Genomic DNA, 18190 nt, shown 5'->3' with positions numbered 1-18190 from the left:
CTGATTCATAGGGCTGTTGTACGGATTCGATCATGTAATCAACATCTCATGCTTAGGCCATCGCCCAACTGATCATAAGTGCTTATTAACTCAGGTTTCCTATTCACATTCTTGCTGTTTACTTTTCTAAGCAACAGGCCAGAGGGTTGCCTGACTGTAGGCAGGGTTGCATGTAGTGGTGGGTTTGTGTTGCCATGGCAACGAGAAGGCAAGAGGGTTGTGCCTCCTCTTTCTCCCCACCGTGCTTCAGGTACGATGATGCTAAAAAGCAAACAGGAGAAATGTATCGTTTGGTTGACCCTGAGCACCGGCGCCTGGTTCCGGTCCCCAGGGACCACGTGGATCTTTGTCACCTCAAAGACCCAAGGGCGTGGAAGGAGCGGGATCCTTCCTGTGAAGGGATGTTGGCGGGAGGGGTATGGAAAGGAAGGGTTGAAAGCCAGCTATCTTTCTTTTGTTCTTTCTCTTTTTCCCCGAAGGTATTGCTGACTACATAACTCGGTGCAAACAGGCCATTGGGACATTTGAGTCCCTCGTCCACCAGATTCATAAGAATGCAGATGACATTTCTTCCAGACTTACCTTAATAGAATCCATAAATCTCTTTAAGTATCCAGCACCTAAAAGTGAGGAAGAACTCCCAGGTAGATCTGACTTCTTGTTTCTTTGATTATGGAGGGAATGGACAAACCTCTTGGGCACGATTGTGCGCGCGCGCACACACACACACACACACACACACACACACAGTTTATTCCACAAATGGAATAAAACCATGCCTCATGATCTCAGGCATTTACTTGAAAAGATCATGGGTAGTTCTTACCTTTCGCCGTGTTTTATGTATTGCTTACATAGTTTTACAAATTCCTAAGTCTATGAAAATCGATAGTACTTTTGTCAATAACTTTGTAACAGTACGGTGAACTGTGTTTCATGGGCTCACATTTACTTGTTCAAACGGGGTATTTTAAGCTGTCTTGGACTAGTCAACAAGGAATTCAGGATTAGTTAACAAGCAATTCAAGACAAGCAGGATTGCCCAAAGGCAAAGCATGCACAAGTGGCGTTCACTCCCACGTTGTCATGTATTTTTTGCTTTGGATGTGTCTTGCTTCGGGTGGTGTTGATTTATTTTCTGCTTTTGGTCAAGATTGGAGGCTGCTTTCGTATTTGCAAGATATACAGCTAACGTTTGGGTTGCTTCTTGAGTAATGTCCCTTCCCGTGTTTGTGAAGAGCTGTAACAGTTGTCTTCTACTGCAGGCATGAAGGAATTCTTTGAGCACATTGAACGAGAAAGGGCCAAAGATGTGGACCACATGGTCAGGTGGTATCTTGCCATTGGGCCTCTACTGACCAAAGTTGAGGGGCTGGTTATCCAGACCAACACGGGCAAGGCCCCCAAGCTAGCCTCCTACTACGAATACTGGGAAAATAGAATTTACGAGGTCTTGACAAAGCTCATCCTGAAGTAAGTTAATGTTCATATTGCATGTTTTAAAGACAGTGTGCATAGATAAAAATATCTTACACATATGAATAGTTAAAGAGGAGCCACAAGGTACAGAACAAAAATCAGCTGGACAGTAAGTCTGCTTTCTGGCCAAAGGGCACTCATAAGACGGAAGGCTGACTTCCTATTTTGGCTCATGTTCTTTTTTTTTTTCAGTTGACACTCAATATTTATTAAATGTGAAAGTTACAGATAAAATTTAAAACCATATTTGAAAAAAGAGAACTGTATGTGATATATATATCAGACCTCTGATAGGGAGAATTTTCTATTCTGGAAGAAAAGGAAGAAATCATAAGAGAAGAGATGGACAGACGTTGGATGCAAAAATTTTAAATGTTTTTTCACAAAATAAAAGGATAGAATTGGAAAAGAATTTACAGCAAATGTGCTTTTATGTATTAACTTATGGAAATACTTTTGTAATATAATGAGAAAAATGACTACACTACAAGAGACACAATGAGATTTTTCGCAAAAATGAATTACAACTATCAAAAAATTTAGAAATTGATCCTTGTGAGTAATCATAGAAATGAATGATAAAACAACTATTAAATTAACAAATAACTTTTAAAAAATTTATTTATTTTATTTTTTTATTTTTGGCTGTGTTGGGTCTTCGTTGCTGCGCGTGGGCTTTCTCTAGTTGCGGTAGGCGGGGACTACTCTTCACTGCGGTGTGCGGGCTTCTCATTGCGGGGGCTTCTCTTGTTGCAGAGCACGGGCTCTAGGCGCACGGGCTTCAGTAGTTGTGGCGCACGGGCTTAGTTGCTCTGCGGCATGTGGGATCCTCCCTGACCAGGGCTCGAACCCGTGTCCCCTACATTGGCAGGTGGATTCTTAACTGTTGCACCACCAGGGAAGTCCCCTGGATGTAGTTTGACAAACTTCACTTCATTGATCCTTTAAATAAATCTGTGTTCTACATATTTCATTTGCTTTTTAATGTTGCTTCTAGCTTTGACTCTTAAAGCAGCCACTTAGGAATTCCCGGGCGGTCGAGTGGTTAGGACTCCGTGCTTTCACTGCCAAGGGCCCGGGGTTCGATTCCTGGCTGGGGAACTAAGATCCCACAAGCCGCCTGGCACGGCCAAAAAAAAAAAAAAAAGCAGCCCCTCATATAGGGCTACCTCCTGAGTTTTCTCTTTCTAATACACTATGTTTTCCCTTGATCCATTCATCCATTTACCCATCAATCCATCTATTCACTCATTCATTCATTCCAAGGTTTATTAGAGCCTGGACTGGACCAGATAAAGCCCCTATTTTTCTGGAGCTTCTCCGTCCTCATAGGAGAGAGATGCAAGACTCAAGGAAATAAATATTCTCTGTGAAAGAAATAAAGCAGAATAATGTTCCGGGGAGAGACTGGAAGGGCTGTTGTGATTGGTTGGTCAAGAAAGGCCACGGAGGGCTTCCCTGGTGGCGCAGTGGTTAAGAATCTGCCTGCCAATGCAGGGGACACGGGTTCGAGCCCTGGTCTGGGAGGATCCCACATGCCGCGGAGCGACTAGGCCCGTGAGTCACAACTACTGAGCCTGCGCGTCTGGAGCCTGTGCTCCGCAACGGGAGAGGCCGCGACAGCGAGAGGCCCGCGCACCGCGATGAAGAGTGGCCCCCGCTTGCCGCAACTGGAGAAAGCCCTTGCACAGAAATGAAGACCCAACACAGCCAAAAATAAAATATAATAAATAAATTAAAAAAAAAAAGAAAGGCCACGGAGAGGCCACGTTTTAGCCGAGCCCTGAAGATAAGGAGCAAGCTGGAAGGGGAGGAGCTTTCTGGGGGAAGACAAAGGCCAGTGTAAAGACCTGGAGGCCACGTGGGAGGAACAGAAGGAAGGAATAAAGAGAGTGAAGGGAGCGGGTAGGAGAGGAAGCTGAGCAGGCAGGGCCCGGATCATGAAGAGCCTGGCAGGAGCTTGCATTTATCCTCAGAGAGAGAAGAGTTACATGTTTTATACACTCTCTCTGGCTGTAGGGATTACTGAATTGGGGTGGGGGTGCGGGGAAGAGGAAGACCGGTTTGCAGGCTAATGAAGTGTCCACCCCTGTGTTGTCCCTGATTTAATCCTGGAAAGGACAGAGTCTGGTGGGCCAGGCGGAGGGGGGACATGAGTGTTCATTTTTCCTGAACCAGAGTCAAACAGCTTTTGGAGTTCCCATTACTAAGTATCTTCCAACTAATAGGTATTCTAACTTCCCCAAAGTAGAAATGAACTATTTGTAAAATTTGGGCCATAAAAAGGGTATATAATGAAACTCCCCCCACACCGTCCATTACAGCCGTAGAATGTGTTATTCCTTGTCGCAGGCTTTTTACAGGTGGTGGCTGGGACTCGAGCTGTTTTCACCCGCTGTCGGATATCTTTCACGCTGCTGAGTACTGAGTCTGTTTTATTAACCCCTCCTAGGAATTTGCAGTCTTTTAATTCTTTAATCCTTGGAAACGTCCCTCTGTTCCAAACGGAAACCATTTTGACGGCACCCGAGATCATCCTGCACCCCGGCGCAAGCGAGATTGACAAAATGGGCGTCCACTGTGTCCGAAATTGTGTGGAGATGACCAAGGTAGGGACGGAGCTGTGTGTTGTTTCCCGGTTGACCCCTTGTCACAGAGGGCTGGGCCCGCCAGCTGCGGACAGCAGGTGACCCAGGAGGTCAAGAACACAGGCTCCACCGTGTCCTTTGTCCAGACCGTTTTCGTCTCTTCCTGGCTCCTCCTCTGTAAATCTCTGAAGTTTGGGGGTGTCCCAAGGCTCGATGCCGGCTCCCTTCTCACCTCTCTTTATCTTCTTTGTGCATCCTCACGACCGGTCCCATGGCCGTTATTACCAACCCTATGGAGGCAAGCCCGCCGCCTTTCCATCCCCAACCCAGAATTCTCTACTGCACAACACATGTTTCTAGTCGCCTACTGGCTGTCTCCCCTTGAACCTTAGACTTGGCGAGTCCCAGATGGAATTCTTGGCTTTCCAACATGCAGCCTGGTCCTGCCCCCGTTTTCCCTACTTTAGGCAACGGCACCACCATCCACCCAAGAGGTTGAGTCGAAACCCTGGGAGCCATCCTTGATCCCTCCTTTCTCCCATCCACCCATATCCAGCCTGTCGGTAAGTCTGGTTGACTCGCTCCCCCAAACACGCCTCTGATCTCCCCTCTTCTCTCCTTTGCCACGTTACCAATCCATCCCAAGTTCATCGTCCCTCACCTGGACTATTGCAGTAATGTTTCCACAGGTGGTCAGGATTATCCTTTAAAAACATGAATCATTTCATGTTATCCCTGTATAAAAGCCCCCGATGACTTCATGTTGCATTTAGAACGTAATCCAAACTCCTCATTCTGGTCTATGAGCCCCTCTGCAATCTAGCACCTGCCTACCTTTCTGATCAGCTGCTACCTGTACACACCCCACTGTGCCCCAGCCTAATGCACCTCCAGCAGGTAACACCACTTCCTCCTTGAAATGGTGGCACTCCTGTTCCCTCTGCCTGGAACCTTCTGCCCCCCCAGACCTTGACTTGCTGGCTCCTTCGGGTCCTTCTCTGTTACATCACCCTACTCCATCTTCTTCCTAGCCCGTATCACTATCTGACCTTTTCTTATTTATTTACTTGCTCGTTCATGCTTTGACTAGCTCATGCCACTAGAATGCAGGTTCCACGACACTATGAACTTTGTGTGTCTGTTCACTCTGGAACCCCCAGCACCTCGCACAGCTCCTAGCACATAATTGGCACTCAGTCAGTGCTTGTCAAATGAGTGTCGGTTGGCAAATAACCCAAAGTTTACGTCTTACCAACATTGGGAAAATAGGGCCATCTTTGTGGATAAGAGATGTCACAACCCCTCAAGACACTAATATCTTTCTTTTCACTTGGTTTGTTCAGAAAGTCAAACATATCTCAGGTGTTTAAAAAAAAAAATTTTTTTTAAATTAATTTATTTATTTATTTTTGGCTGCATTGGGTCTTCGTTGCTGTGCGTGGGCTTTTCTCTAGTTGCGGTGAGCGGGGGCTACTCTTCATTGCGGTGTGTGGGCTTCTCATTGCGGTGGCTTCTCTTGTTGCGGAGCACGGCCTCTAGGCACGCGGGCTTCAGTAGTTGTGGCACGTGGGCTCAGTAGTTGTGGCTCGTGGGCTATAGAGCACAGGCTCAGTAGTTGTGGTGCACAGGCTTAGTTGCTCCGCGGCATGTGGGATATTCCTGGACCAGGGCTCGAACCCGTGTCCCCCGCATTGGCAGGCAGATTCTTAACCACTGCACCACCAGGGAAGCCCTCAGGCATGTTTTTTAGCATAAAACTAAGTGTAGATATTACAAATAGGGAATTTCATTTCACTGTACTTGGAAATTAATGAATAAATTGCACGTGTTTTATAATCTATGCAAATAGGTCATTTATTAAACCTCGGTCATATAAATTCTCTTAACTTTTAGGTGTTACATTACCAAGTCTTTGAACAGGAAAACAAAACAATTTCCAAGGGGTAGATAAATAGGAAAGACTCTTTTGTGAAACATTATGGATATTAATCATAGTTTTTCATGCCAATTTATTCCCACCCCCGCCATAGATGGGTTTGAGGCTTTGTGGTGAAGACTGTTATTTTATCTTCATAACTGCTTTCTTTTATTTATTTTTATTATACTTTTATCAACGCTTGTTTTAAATGAAAATAATTTTTACCTGTCCTCTTGGAAAGTGTTGGAAATGCCTTTCATTAACAAAAATCTCTGCAAATAAACACTTACGGCGAGGTGACTTAAGTTGGCTTGACTGCACTATTTGAGCTTCAGGATTCATATTTCATGACTGAAAACAATGAGCAAAAGTTTTAAACTAGGATCAAATTACCTCATCTATTAAGTGGAAATGATAATACAATCCATGTTCTAGAGTGGGTTGGGAGAATTAAATGGCATAACATGTAGAGCACTTAACACAGTACTTGGCAATTAGCTCTAAATAAACGTTAGCTATCAGCTTGGGTATTAGTATTACAGTGAGCTGTAGAATTAGTAATTGTTGTTATTCCCATTCTACAGGTGGCCAGACTATGGTTCAGAGATGTTATGTATAACCACCCATGGTTTGCTTGAAAGAAGAGGGGCTCTTGACTATACAGCAGGGAGACGTCCAATGACAGATTTGTTCTGGGACACTGGAGACTAATGTTGTTTTATACATCTGAACTTGGCTGTGCTCAAGCACATGTCTGATGATTGGCTGGCTGTTGGCTGGGGGGCCCTGGTTCTCCTGGGTCTCCATCATCTCGTAGGCTAGCTGAAGCTCGTGCATCTGGTGGCTGCAAGGTTTCAAGAGCATGAGAGTAGAAGCTGCTGGGCTACTTGAGCCCCAGGCTTGGACCTTGCATAATGCCACTTCCCCTATCTGTTGGTCAAGTCATAGGCTAGCCCAGAGCAGGAAAATAGGTACTCCCGATAGACCATTTTGTCAACAGACAGAATCTCTTGATGGGAGGAACAAAGGATTGTGGTGATTTTTTGCAACCTAGCACAGCTTATCAATAATAAAGTGATATCCCTTACTAGCAAGACTTATTACTGAACATGATATGTCCATAGGAAGCAAAATAGATACTAAAGGACTGTCTTTTTTCCCCCCCAATTCCTATTTTGCCAGAATTTTGTTCGCTGGATGAATGGCAGCTGCATAGAATGCCCCCCTCAGAAGGGAGAGGAAGAAGAACTTGTTATAATCAGCTTTTACAGTGATATTTCTCAGAACCCTCAGATAATTGAGCAGGCCGTTATGATCCCCCAAAACCTCCACAGGATTCTGATCAATCTTATGAAGTACCTGCAGAAATGGAAGCGGTACCGACCGCTCTGGAAACTGGACAAAGCCATTGTGATGGAGAAGTTTGCTGCCAAGAAGCCCCCTTGTGTTGCCTATGACGAGAAGTTGCAGTTCTATTCCAGGATCGCCTCTGAAGTGATGCATCACCCCTTGGTCAAGGATGAGCACTGCATCCGCCTTCAGCTTGGACCCCTGGCGAACACCGTGCAGGAGAACGCCAAGTCCTGGGTGGTTTCACTTGGGAAGCTCCTCAATGAGTCAGCCAGAGAGGAGCTCCATAATCTGCAGGAAGAGATAGAGGTAGTGGGGCCCCGGGTTTCATGGTCATCAGGGCTTCATTCGGTGCTGTATTTTTTCCCCCATGCTTATTTAGTGTCCCTTTGAACTCTCTTTTATAGTTCCTGACCAAAAACCTGAAGAAGAGCCCCAGTACCCTTGAAGATCTCAAGTTTGTCCTTGCAACAATCGCAGAAATTAGAAGTAAATCTTTAGCGATGGAACTAAGATACCGGGATGTCCAGGAGAGGTACCGCACCATGGCGATGTACAGTCTGTTTGTAAGTGAACTCTTTCCTTTTCTCCCTCCCTCCCTCCCTCTCTTCCTTCCTTCCTTTGTGTGTTTTTGTTTCTTTTTATTTATTTATTTATTTATTTATTTATTTATTTATTTATTTATTTATTTATATTTTAATTTTTTTGGCTGCACTGTGTGACATGTGGGATCTTAGTTCCCTGACCAGGGATCGAACCTGTGCCCCCTGCAGTGGAAGCGCGTAGTCCTCACCACTGGACTGCCAGGGAGGTTCCTATTTTATTTTATTTTTTAAAAACACAACATGATTATATTTTAATACACAACCAAAATATAAAATACCATATTAAATTGATGGCAGTAAAATGTGGTATTTCATTTGCATTGCATGACAAATGGTTAACATCCTTAGTCATAAATGAGTTCTTACAAACCAGTGACAAAGACATTGATATACCAAGGGAAATGGAAAAAAAAAAAACGGAAGAAAATGAAATAACACAAGTGACTAGTAAGGATTAAGCATCTATGAAGATGACTGAGCTGAACAATAACAGAAGAAAAGCAATTTGTTTGTAATATCGTATTACCAAAGATTAAAAATCTAACATTTATACAGTTTTAGGAAACAGACCCACATAAACACTGCGGGACAAGATTGATGAGGTCCCATCTATATATTAATAGTAGGGGAAATCTAGTTTGAACTCAAACTATAAGTTTTGGATAGCCTTAGTCCTAGCAGTTCCAATTCATTGGAATTATTTCAATAAATTAGTTGGATAAATTTACAATTTATATATAAACCAGGTTTACTGCATAGAAAATTTGTAGTATATAGACCCACCAAAAATGACTTGCATATTAATTTGTTTCCCAATACACCCAAAAGGATGTGCACAAAATTTCTTTAATAGTTGTTTTTATTTTATTTTAAGTGAACTCTTTTCTTAAGCTTTTTATGGTTGGGTTGAATTCTAAGGCCCTTTTCAGAAAGACTTCTCAAATATACAATAAAGCCAATTGTTTATGACTTTAAGTAATAAAATTTAAATGTAAAGCATGGTTATTTAGAATAATGACAACTTAGAGATTATTTCTCGATCTTGCATGGCTCAAATAGTGTTTTTTGTAGACTGGTCTGTAACTGCACACTGTTTTGGTTTTCCCTCTTTCTTTTCTTTCTTTTTTTTTTGATGTTAATTTTCTTTTATAAATAAATGGCTGTTGCAAAAATGATAAGGGGGAAGAAGAGGGATAAGACGATAAAAGAAACTGGTAGAAGATAATAATTCAATTGTCTTTATTTAGGGTTGTTACGTGTGGTTTCAAAGACCTTTAGAAAGTCCGTGGTTGAGTTTGAGGGTGTCTGGGGTCTCCTTGAAATCGTATGCAAAATTTTGCGTGCCCTGCATCACATAATACCTAGAAAAGAATCCACTGGAGAAACAAAGTAGAAGGGAGAAACAAAGAGCTGTTGTAAGCCTGCATTTGCATAAAATTTGTATTTCAGCATTTACATTGCTTGAGTGCTTTAATCACCTTCACTGAGCATTAGCCTTGGCTGAAAGCTAGAGATCCTCTCATCAGAAAATGCACAGTAGTGAGTGGTGATCATTTTGTAGTGTATAGAAATAACGAATCCCTATGTTGTGCACCTGGAATTAACATAATATTGTCAATTATACGTCAATAAAAAAATAATAAAAATGAAAAAAAGAGAAACTTTTCCTTAAAAACTATCTGTTTACCCTGAGATACAGTTTATATAACAAGGGCAGGTTATTTACCCTGTATTTACATGTTTTCAGAATAATAAATTAGCTCTCTAGCATCCTCCAAAGATAAAAAGAAAAATGCACAGTATGCAAAATTTATATTTTTATAATTAAAATAAAGTCAAAATTTTCAGTTCTGTCTTTTGTTTTCTTTATCAAGTAAATTATTTAGAATTCTATGTCTTAGAACTCCATTAGTGTCTGCTTATACTGTCTGTGTATCTCTTGGTTTCCTTCAAGTCATTTGTATCCTTATCGTCCTATTATTTCTGACTGAGTTCTGGACATCGTATATGAAAAATTGAAGGGAGAATTGGAGGCTCCAGATGATGTTATGTTTCATCATAGGAGATTTATTTTTGCTTATGACAACACAGCTGGGTGTGTTAACAGGTCAAGATAACCTTATTTTAATCAGAGATGAGGTTGATTTGAAACTCGGTTTTACTTTATGAAGGGCTTATCTCTCTAGGTTATTTCTCTCTCTTTCTGCCTATGTTATCTACCTCTTTTAAAAAATTATTTTCTCCTGATTTTATTTTTATTATAAATATCTAATTTGTATAATTCAACCAGCATTTGTTCAAATGACCTAGCCTGCCATTACGCAGAAGCAGAAGTCCTGGAAAGCAGAAGCTTTGACCAGAAATCTCATTTCCAAACTGCTGATCATTTATTGTTTGTTCTTTTATTTTTTTTTTAGCCTTCCGATGCAGAGAAAGAACTGGTTGACAAGATTGAGAGCATGTGGTCAAATCTGTTTAATGACGCATTGAATGTGGAGCATACTCTGGGAGGCATAAAGAGAACGTTCACAGAGGTACCTTGAAACGCTTTACTTTCCGAGTAAAGATGTTGAAAAATATCCAGTGGGCTAAACTAATGCAACCCTGCTTTTCTCAGATCACTCGAGGTGAAATATTAAACTACAGACAGCAGATAGAGGGCTTTGCAAGACGTTTTTATCATGAAGGCCCTGGTTCTGTTGGTGAAGATCTTGATAGAGGTAAGGGTATTCACGTTGGTCTTACTGAGGCATTTGAATGTGTTTTGCTTAAGAATGTTATGGGAAGATGGGATGGAGCAGTGGTGTGTAACCTTGCCTGTGCACTGGGTTCCTCTGGGGATCTCTAAAAACCACTCCTGCCTGGGCACCAGGTCCACAGAGTTGATTCCACTGGTCTGGAGAGTGGTCTGGACTTCAAGGTTTTTAAAAGCTCCCGTGGAGATTCTAATCTGCAGGCCAAGCTGAGGCCACTTAGAGCGAGAACACTCAGGAGACAGAACTTTCTAGCTGGAGGAGCTTGCACATGTAACTGGCCCTCTGGTTTTAGTCAGAATGATGGCAAGGTAAAGTCTGGTCATTCTCAATTTGTCTTCCCAGTTGGCTTCTATGGATGAGATGATAGTTTTGCATATTTTTCATGATTTCTTATTCAATTTTGTATACCTTAAAATTGTATGTATTCCAAACGAACTTATTTATAAAACAGAAACAGAATCACAGACTTCAAAAACAAACTTATGGTTACCAAAGGGGAAAGTTGGAGGGGGGAGGGATAAATTAGAAATTTGGGATTATACACACTACTATAAATGAAATAGATAATCAAGGACCTACTGTATAGCACAGGGAATTCTATTCAATACTCTGTAATAACCTATATGGGAAAAGAATCTGAAAAAGAATAGCTATATGTATAACTGAATCACTTTGCTGTACACTGAAACGAGCACAACATTGTAAATCAACTCTACTCCAATATGAAATAAAAATTAAATTTAAAAAATTGTATGCATTCATTTATCTGCTTATTTACTAGGAGTAGACCTTTTAGCCACTTTTGAAAAAGAGCTGATGAGACACGAAAAGAACCGTCAGGAGTTGGCTAACGCTGAGAAGCTTTTCGATCTTCCGGTTACGATGTACCCAGAGCTGCTGGAAGTGCAGAAGGAAATGAGCGGGCTGAAGACCATTTACGAGCTCTATGAAGGACTGAAGGTAAGCGTCCACGCACAGACTGGGTCTCGCTGCAGGGAATGCAACTCAGCGGACTTTGAGACCGCAATCGTACAGAGCCTGGGGCAGATTTCATAGAAACTCTCCCTTTGGCTCTTGGGAGGAGGTCATGGGGAGTGACTGCTAACGGGGTTTCCATTTGGGGTGTGGAGAGAGTTCTGGAACCCGATGGAGATGAGGCTGCCTAGCATTGTGAATGTCCTGGTTGCCACTGTACATGTTCCTGGCAGAAAGGAGGTCAGTGGTTGACTAGGGGTGGGGTGGAAGGAGAAGGGTGGGAGGGCGTGATTACAGAGAGGCAGGAGGAGACCGTCGAGGGTGATGGTGATGGATACATTCCTTATCTCGATTGAGGTGATGGTCTCATGGTATGCGCACATGTCAAAACTTACCCAGCTGTACACTTGACATATGTGCAGCTTACTGTACACCCGTGAACCCTCCATAAAGCTTAGGAAAAACAGAGAGAAAGGGAAGAGAGGCATTAGAAACGCCAAGTGTAGATGACTTTTCCAGTGAGTCTTGTTACGGAGGGAAGCAGGGAGATGAGGAGTGATGGGTGGAGGGGACGTGGGGTCGGGATACATTTCTTTTAAGGTGGGAGAAATTGCAACGTGAGTTTGTATACTGATAAGAGTGATCCAGTACGGAGGGGATGCAGGTAATAGGAGGGAGAAGGGAGTCTTCATGTCTGGTGTCCTTGAGTAGGTGGGACAGGGATGGGATCAAGAGGTGCCCTCAAATAAGAGGCAGACTCATCGACCGTCATATGGGGAGGACAGAGCCTTCGCACAGAGACGCTTCTAGCGGGAGATGTTGAACGTTCTGTTCTGATCGCGTCCGGTTCCCCAGGGTTGTGCATAGCAAGGTCATCAGCAGAGGGGACCGTGGGCGGGGATGCTGGCTGGTTGAGGATGGTGGAGTGGGGGTGAAATGACCCTCTAGAAGAATGGGGAGCAAGGGGGCCAAGGAGATGTGGGGTGACCGATGGTGCCCACACGGTCCTGGATTTCGACTGAGGCCGTGGGCAAGGTTGAGTTTTGAGCAATCCTGGTTGGCTGCCCCGGTGTAGGTGTTGGGTCCTGATAAACGCGGGGTTGTGGGCCTAACCATAGTTGTGGTTTTAACAGATGCACTCGGTGGAGAGAGTGTCAGGCAAAGGCATGGAGGGTGGATGAAGGACAGGCATTATTATAATGACTGACTGGTTGTATATTTAGGGGTAGAAACTCCGAGAAGTACTTTAATTTCTTTATGATTTCTTTCTAATTTGTTTCTCATTAAATTTTTGCAAAAAGGAGGTAATGAATCATGGGAGTCATCTCAAAATAATCCAAAAAAACGGTTGGAGCTTTTAATATCTTTCTAGAAGGCAAGAAAAGAAGAGAAACGAAAAAATGTAAATACATCATATGTAGTGCCATTTACACTTTAAAAAATTATCACACACGGGACTTCCCTGGGGGTCCAGTGGTAGAGAATCCGCCTTCCAACGCAGGGGACGTGGGTCGCATCCCTGGTTGGGGAACTAGGTTCCCACATGCCGCGGGGCAACTAAGCCCGTACGCCACAACTACTGAGCTCACGCACCTCAAGTAGAGAGCCCGTGCACCACCACTACAGAGCCCACGCACTCTGGAGCCCACGCGCCACAACTAGAGAGAGAAAAAAACCCGCACACACAACTAGAGAGAAGCCCGCGCCCTGCAACGAAGAGCCCAAGTGCCCGCGCATCACAATGAAAGATCCCGCATGCCTCAACAAATATCCTGCGTGCTGCAACTAAGACCCGACGCAGCCAAACAAAAAAAAAAAAAAAAAAAAATCATACACGTATTTCATCAATTCACATAATTTCCTGTCAAATATATTTCATGACTCAAGCAACTCTGTCAAGCCTGGATGTCACAGGTTGCAAATGCCAACTCTACAAGATGGTAAATTTTACACGAGATGGTACTGTTTACATTAAATCTCAGGGAGCTGGAACACAAAGTCTTTTCTTTATGATAACCAAGCAGGATTATCTAAATTGTAGGTATTTTGTAACCTTAGCTTCTTTTATCAGAAGAGGACAGCGCCTTAATGAAGTACATATTTAAGACCCAAGTGACTCCCTGATTTAAAAATACCTGTTTCTGATACCCTGCTTCTTCCTTTTCCTTGAAGGAAAGGGAGACATGTTTTTGAATCCTACACATCCTCGGCTACAGCATTATCTTTGTGAGGGCTTAAAAAAGTTGGAACGTTCTGTTTGTGTTTTAGAACCTTGGAATCGATCTTTCTTTTGTGAATTTGAGGTTGTTGTGGGGAGATGGGTGATGATATTTGGAGAGAAGTGAGCATGACCAAGGGTTAAGAATGCGCTCTCCCGGTCAAGCCACCTTCAAGTTTCCAAAGGGGTCTTGTTGATGGGACTATTTCTTGCCCATTTCCAGGTTGCAAAGGAAGAATGGTCTCAGACGCTCTGGATCAACCTAAATGTTCAGTTTCTCCAGGAAGGAATTGAAAGTTTTCTCAGGTCCCTCAGAAAGCTGCCCCGGCAGGTCCGAAATTTATCAGTGGCCTACCATTTGGAAGCAAAAATGAAGGCATTCAAAGACTCGATTCCTTTACTTCTTGACTTGAAGCACGAGGCTTTAAGAGACAGGTTTGTGGGAGGCGCTTTTACTTTAAAATATGTCTTTGCTTAGCTCTGATGACGAAGGACAAGATTCCAACAGCAACACAGGGCTAGAAATATGCAAGTAATACTTCTATAATATCGCTTCTATGTAAAGTTTCCATTAAATTATCAACCACAAGGATTCTTCTATATCAACTCCTGCGCTAGACCTGGGACTAGAGAGAGAAAAAACGGTAGATTCTCCTTTCTGACCATCTCTGTGCACAACAAAAATCAGTGATTCTACGATTACTGCTTGTATGCTGGGCACCTGGCATTCTGCCGGTCCAGCGCCATGTTTAGCTGCCTTATTGCATTCATCCCATATACATGGGACCGTAAAAGTGGGCAAATGTGAACCTTCAAAGGAGGCCAGATTGGGTCAAGAGCAGTGCTGCTTGGTACTGTGTCTGTCCTGTTCCCCCTTCTTAACTTTATCACTCTGCGTTTTTTTTCATAGTGCTCGAAACAGTGTGCGGATATTTAATTTATAGATTTGTTTTATCGGTCACTGACTGTTTCCCCAAGTTGCTGGTAGCGTTCCCCAGGACAAGGGCCTTGCCTCTGAGTCACTCTGAACCCCCAGCAGCCAGCCCACTGCCTGCACAGAGTTAGTGCTTGCTGAATGTTTATCCAACACATGAGTGCTCGTAATTTGCACCAGGGTCTCAGACAGGCTGAGTGATCCAAGAGAGGTTGGGATCACCCGTCTAGAGACCGTGCAGAAGCAGTTACCAAAAAACAAAAAGTTGTGTATTTTCTTAGGTGGTAGTGAAGACTAGCCATCTAAGAAACTATCTTCTAGATGTTGTTTCCGGGGTTTAATTCCGGCAGCCAGTGGGATCTTGGAAAACTTTGGACAGATAATTCCAGTGATGTCCTCGTATTTCCGAACTCCATCACAAGAAGTGTTTATAATGGGATTTTATCCTGTGGTCAAAGAGGGAATAATTGAATCCATCACTAAACTCAGTAGACAGAAAGATTTTAATGTGGATGCACCTTTAGGCATTGGAAAGAGCTTATGGAGAAAACAGGCGTGATGTTTGAAATGACCGAAACGTTCACCTTGGAAAACATGTTTGCTATGGAACTTCACACACACACAGATGTTCTCAGCGAGATTGTGACGTCGGCCATCAAGGAGATAGCCGTTGAGAAGGTAGGACTACTTTCAGTTGTAAAACGGTACAGAAAAAGCAGAGAATTTTTTTTTTTAATTCAGAGAGAAGACCCGTTTGCTCTGATACCTGTTCTGTTTGAGCAAGAAAGAATGATCTGTTCTAGAAATAGAATTTCTGCCCCAGTTAAATGTTTTAGTGCTTAATTATAGTTTCACTCTTGACTTATTTATTGAAGAAATAATGGGTGTTCCAGGTAGAAAACTGAGAAAATAAACAAATCATTCATAATTCTACCGCCTGAAGATAAATTATCTTTATTATTTTTTATTATTTTTACGTTTTTATTATTATTATGTTAAAAAAATATTTAATTTTCTGGCTGTGTGGGCTCTTAGTTGTGGCATGCGAGGTCTTTAGTTGTGGCATGCGGGCTCTTAGTTGCAGCATGCGTGCGGGATCTAGTTCCCTGACCAGGGATCGAACCCGGGCCCTCCTCATTGGGAGTGCGGAGTCTTAACTCCTGGACCACCAGGGAGGTCCCTGAAGATAAATTATTAACATTTTAGGATATATCCTTTAACACTTTACTTATTTATTTTTTTAACAAACTTTTAAATTTTTTACTTTATTTATTTATTTTTGGCCGCATTGGGTCTTCGTTGCCGCGCGCGGGCTTTCTCTAGTTGCGGCGAGCGGGGGCTACTCTTCATTGCGGTGCGCGGGCTTCTCATTGCTGTGGCTTCTCTGCAGGGGGCCCGGGTTTGATCCCTGCTCGGGGAGCTAAGATCCCACGTGCCGCAGCGTGGCACAACCGAAAAAAAATGCATATACACATATGTACACATGTACACATATATCCATGCATACACATACACACAGATGTATAAAATACACATACATGCACATCCACATACATGAGTAGTATGCCCATATGCATACATGCCCACACATATATACACATAACATGCACCTATGTACATGTACATAAATACATATGTATCACACATATATGCACACATGTATACACAGACGCAATATACACATGCACATACGTATACCCATAATATACATACATACACATGCACACATATACACCACCTATATATACACATACTTTTATATACACATATGCATAAATATTGACAGGGTGTTTTTGAAAATGTCATAAAAATAGGCATATTAATTTGTAATTTGATTTTTTTGCTTCACAGTAGAGTAAACAGAGGGGCAGGATCTCATGAGGATGTGGACTGGAGGCAGATTACAGAATTTAGACCCTGGTTCTGGCGCTCAGTAGCTGAGTGAACGTGGCAAGCCGACCCCGCTCTGAGCCCCAGTTCCCGCCTCTGTAAAGTGTGGGTGATAATAATCCCTCCCTCACTGAGGTGCTTTGAGGACTAAGGAGATCGTGACTGGCACGTGCTTACCTGTCACAGAGCAAGTGCTCGGTAAATGATGACTAGGATTACCAGAATCTCTGCTTATTCGGAACACTGACTGGTACTCTGGGTTTGAGTTGATCCATGGCAAACTTAGGAAGTTGCTGTTGGGTTGGGGTTCTGTTTTTTCAGTCCTTGTGCCTGAATCATTCTTTTCATATTCCTGGCCAGGGTGTGAAGGAAATCCTGGACACGTGGGAAAATATGAAATTTACCGTGGTCAAGTATTACAAAGGCACCCAGGAGCGAGGCTACATCTTGGGGTCTGTTGATGATATTATCCAGTGCCTGGATGACAACACTTTCAACCTGCAAAGCATCTCAGGAAGCAGATTTGTGGGGCCTTTTCTGCAGACTGTTCGCAAATGGGAGAAAATGCTTTCTTTAATAGGGGAAGTCATTGAGGTGAGAAAAAAGACACACAAAAGATGGAAAGGAGCCGATTCATAGCAGGAAGGAAACTTTGTGTGAGAATATTTTGTGCTCAGAAACTAATGATTCTCTTTCATACTTTTTCTGTCTTTGATTTATTTGGGGGGGAGGGATGATTAGAAGCATCAATCTGAGTTTTTATTTCAATGAATGCATTTTTAATTTCCACGACTCCTAATCAGTGCTTTTTCATATGTCCTTATTCTTGTTTAATACTGTCCTGTTCTTGTTGCAAGAATGCTTTCACCTCTTTTATCACATAGAAGAATTTAAACATATTTAAAGCCCTTTTCTGATTTCCTTCTACTTTTTATTTTCTTAGGACAATCCCCCCCACCACTTTTTTTTTTTTTTGGTGACTCTCTTTCATGGTAGGGGGTTTTTCTCTGTGTGATTTTGATTTTTCTTATATTAGGGGGTTTAGGGCTTTCTTGCTTTGTGTCCAGACCTCTGTGAGCAACCCAGGATCATTTCACCAGTTTTGTGTGGCTGCCTTGTTTTCTTCCCCAGACCGTAGGCAAGTGCCTTATACTTGCCACACCCTGAGCTTGGGGCGGGATGAAGCCAGGCCTGCTTCACTGGCTAGGAGTGTGGTCATGCATGGGCTTCCGTCACTTGCTTTTTGTCTATTACTTAAACTTTTTTTTAAACTTTTAATTTATTTTTTTAAATTGAAGTATAGTTGATTTACAATGCTGTGCCGATTTTCTATTACTTTTTATTAGTGGCATCTGTTAGCCTGGATATAGTACTGCTTTTTTTCTTTGTTAGGACAAAATTTTTTTAATTGACATGAAATTTATGTAACATACAATTACCCGTTTTACAGTCCACAATTCAGTGGCGTTTAGTCCAT

General features: G+C 42.7%; 1 protein-coding gene across 5 annotated transcripts in view; it reads left to right on the top strand.

The window, feature by feature from the left end:
* Positions 1 to 18190, top strand: part of DNAH10 (dynein axonemal heavy chain 10) — a 146180-nt gene that overhangs the window by 41298 nt on the left and 86692 nt on the right. For 4 of the 5 annotated variants that reach the window (XM_068562400.1, XM_068562398.1, XM_068562397.1 and 1 more), the window contains 11 exons: positions 480 to 644; positions 1266 to 1473; positions 3932 to 4088; positions 7168 to 7644; positions 7743 to 7901; positions 10358 to 10474; positions 10558 to 10660; positions 11478 to 11656; positions 14113 to 14324; positions 15348 to 15501; positions 17074 to 17307. In XM_068562400.1, the coding sequence (XP_068418501.1) occupies positions 480 to 644; positions 1266 to 1473; positions 3932 to 4088; positions 7168 to 7644; positions 7743 to 7901; positions 10358 to 10474; positions 10558 to 10660; positions 11478 to 11656; positions 14113 to 14324; positions 15348 to 15501; positions 17074 to 17307 (2165 nt within the window). Of the gene's footprint in view, positions 1 to 479; positions 645 to 1265; positions 1474 to 3931; positions 4089 to 4594; positions 4631 to 7167; positions 7645 to 7742; positions 7902 to 10357; positions 10475 to 10557; positions 10661 to 11477; positions 11657 to 14112; positions 14325 to 15347; positions 15502 to 17073; positions 17308 to 18190 lie in introns of those variants that run through there. The other variant, XM_068562399.1, reaches the window with a different exon arrangement.

The sequence above is a fragment of the Eschrichtius robustus genome, chromosome 14 (genome assembly GCF_028021215.1).
Source record: "Eschrichtius robustus isolate mEscRob2 chromosome 14, mEscRob2.pri, whole genome shotgun sequence".
NCBI classification, from domain to species: Eukaryota; Metazoa; Chordata; class Mammalia; order Artiodactyla; family Eschrichtiidae; genus Eschrichtius; species Eschrichtius robustus.
Note: the sequence above shows the minus strand (reverse complement) of the source record. Positions and strands in the feature narration are given on the sequence as shown.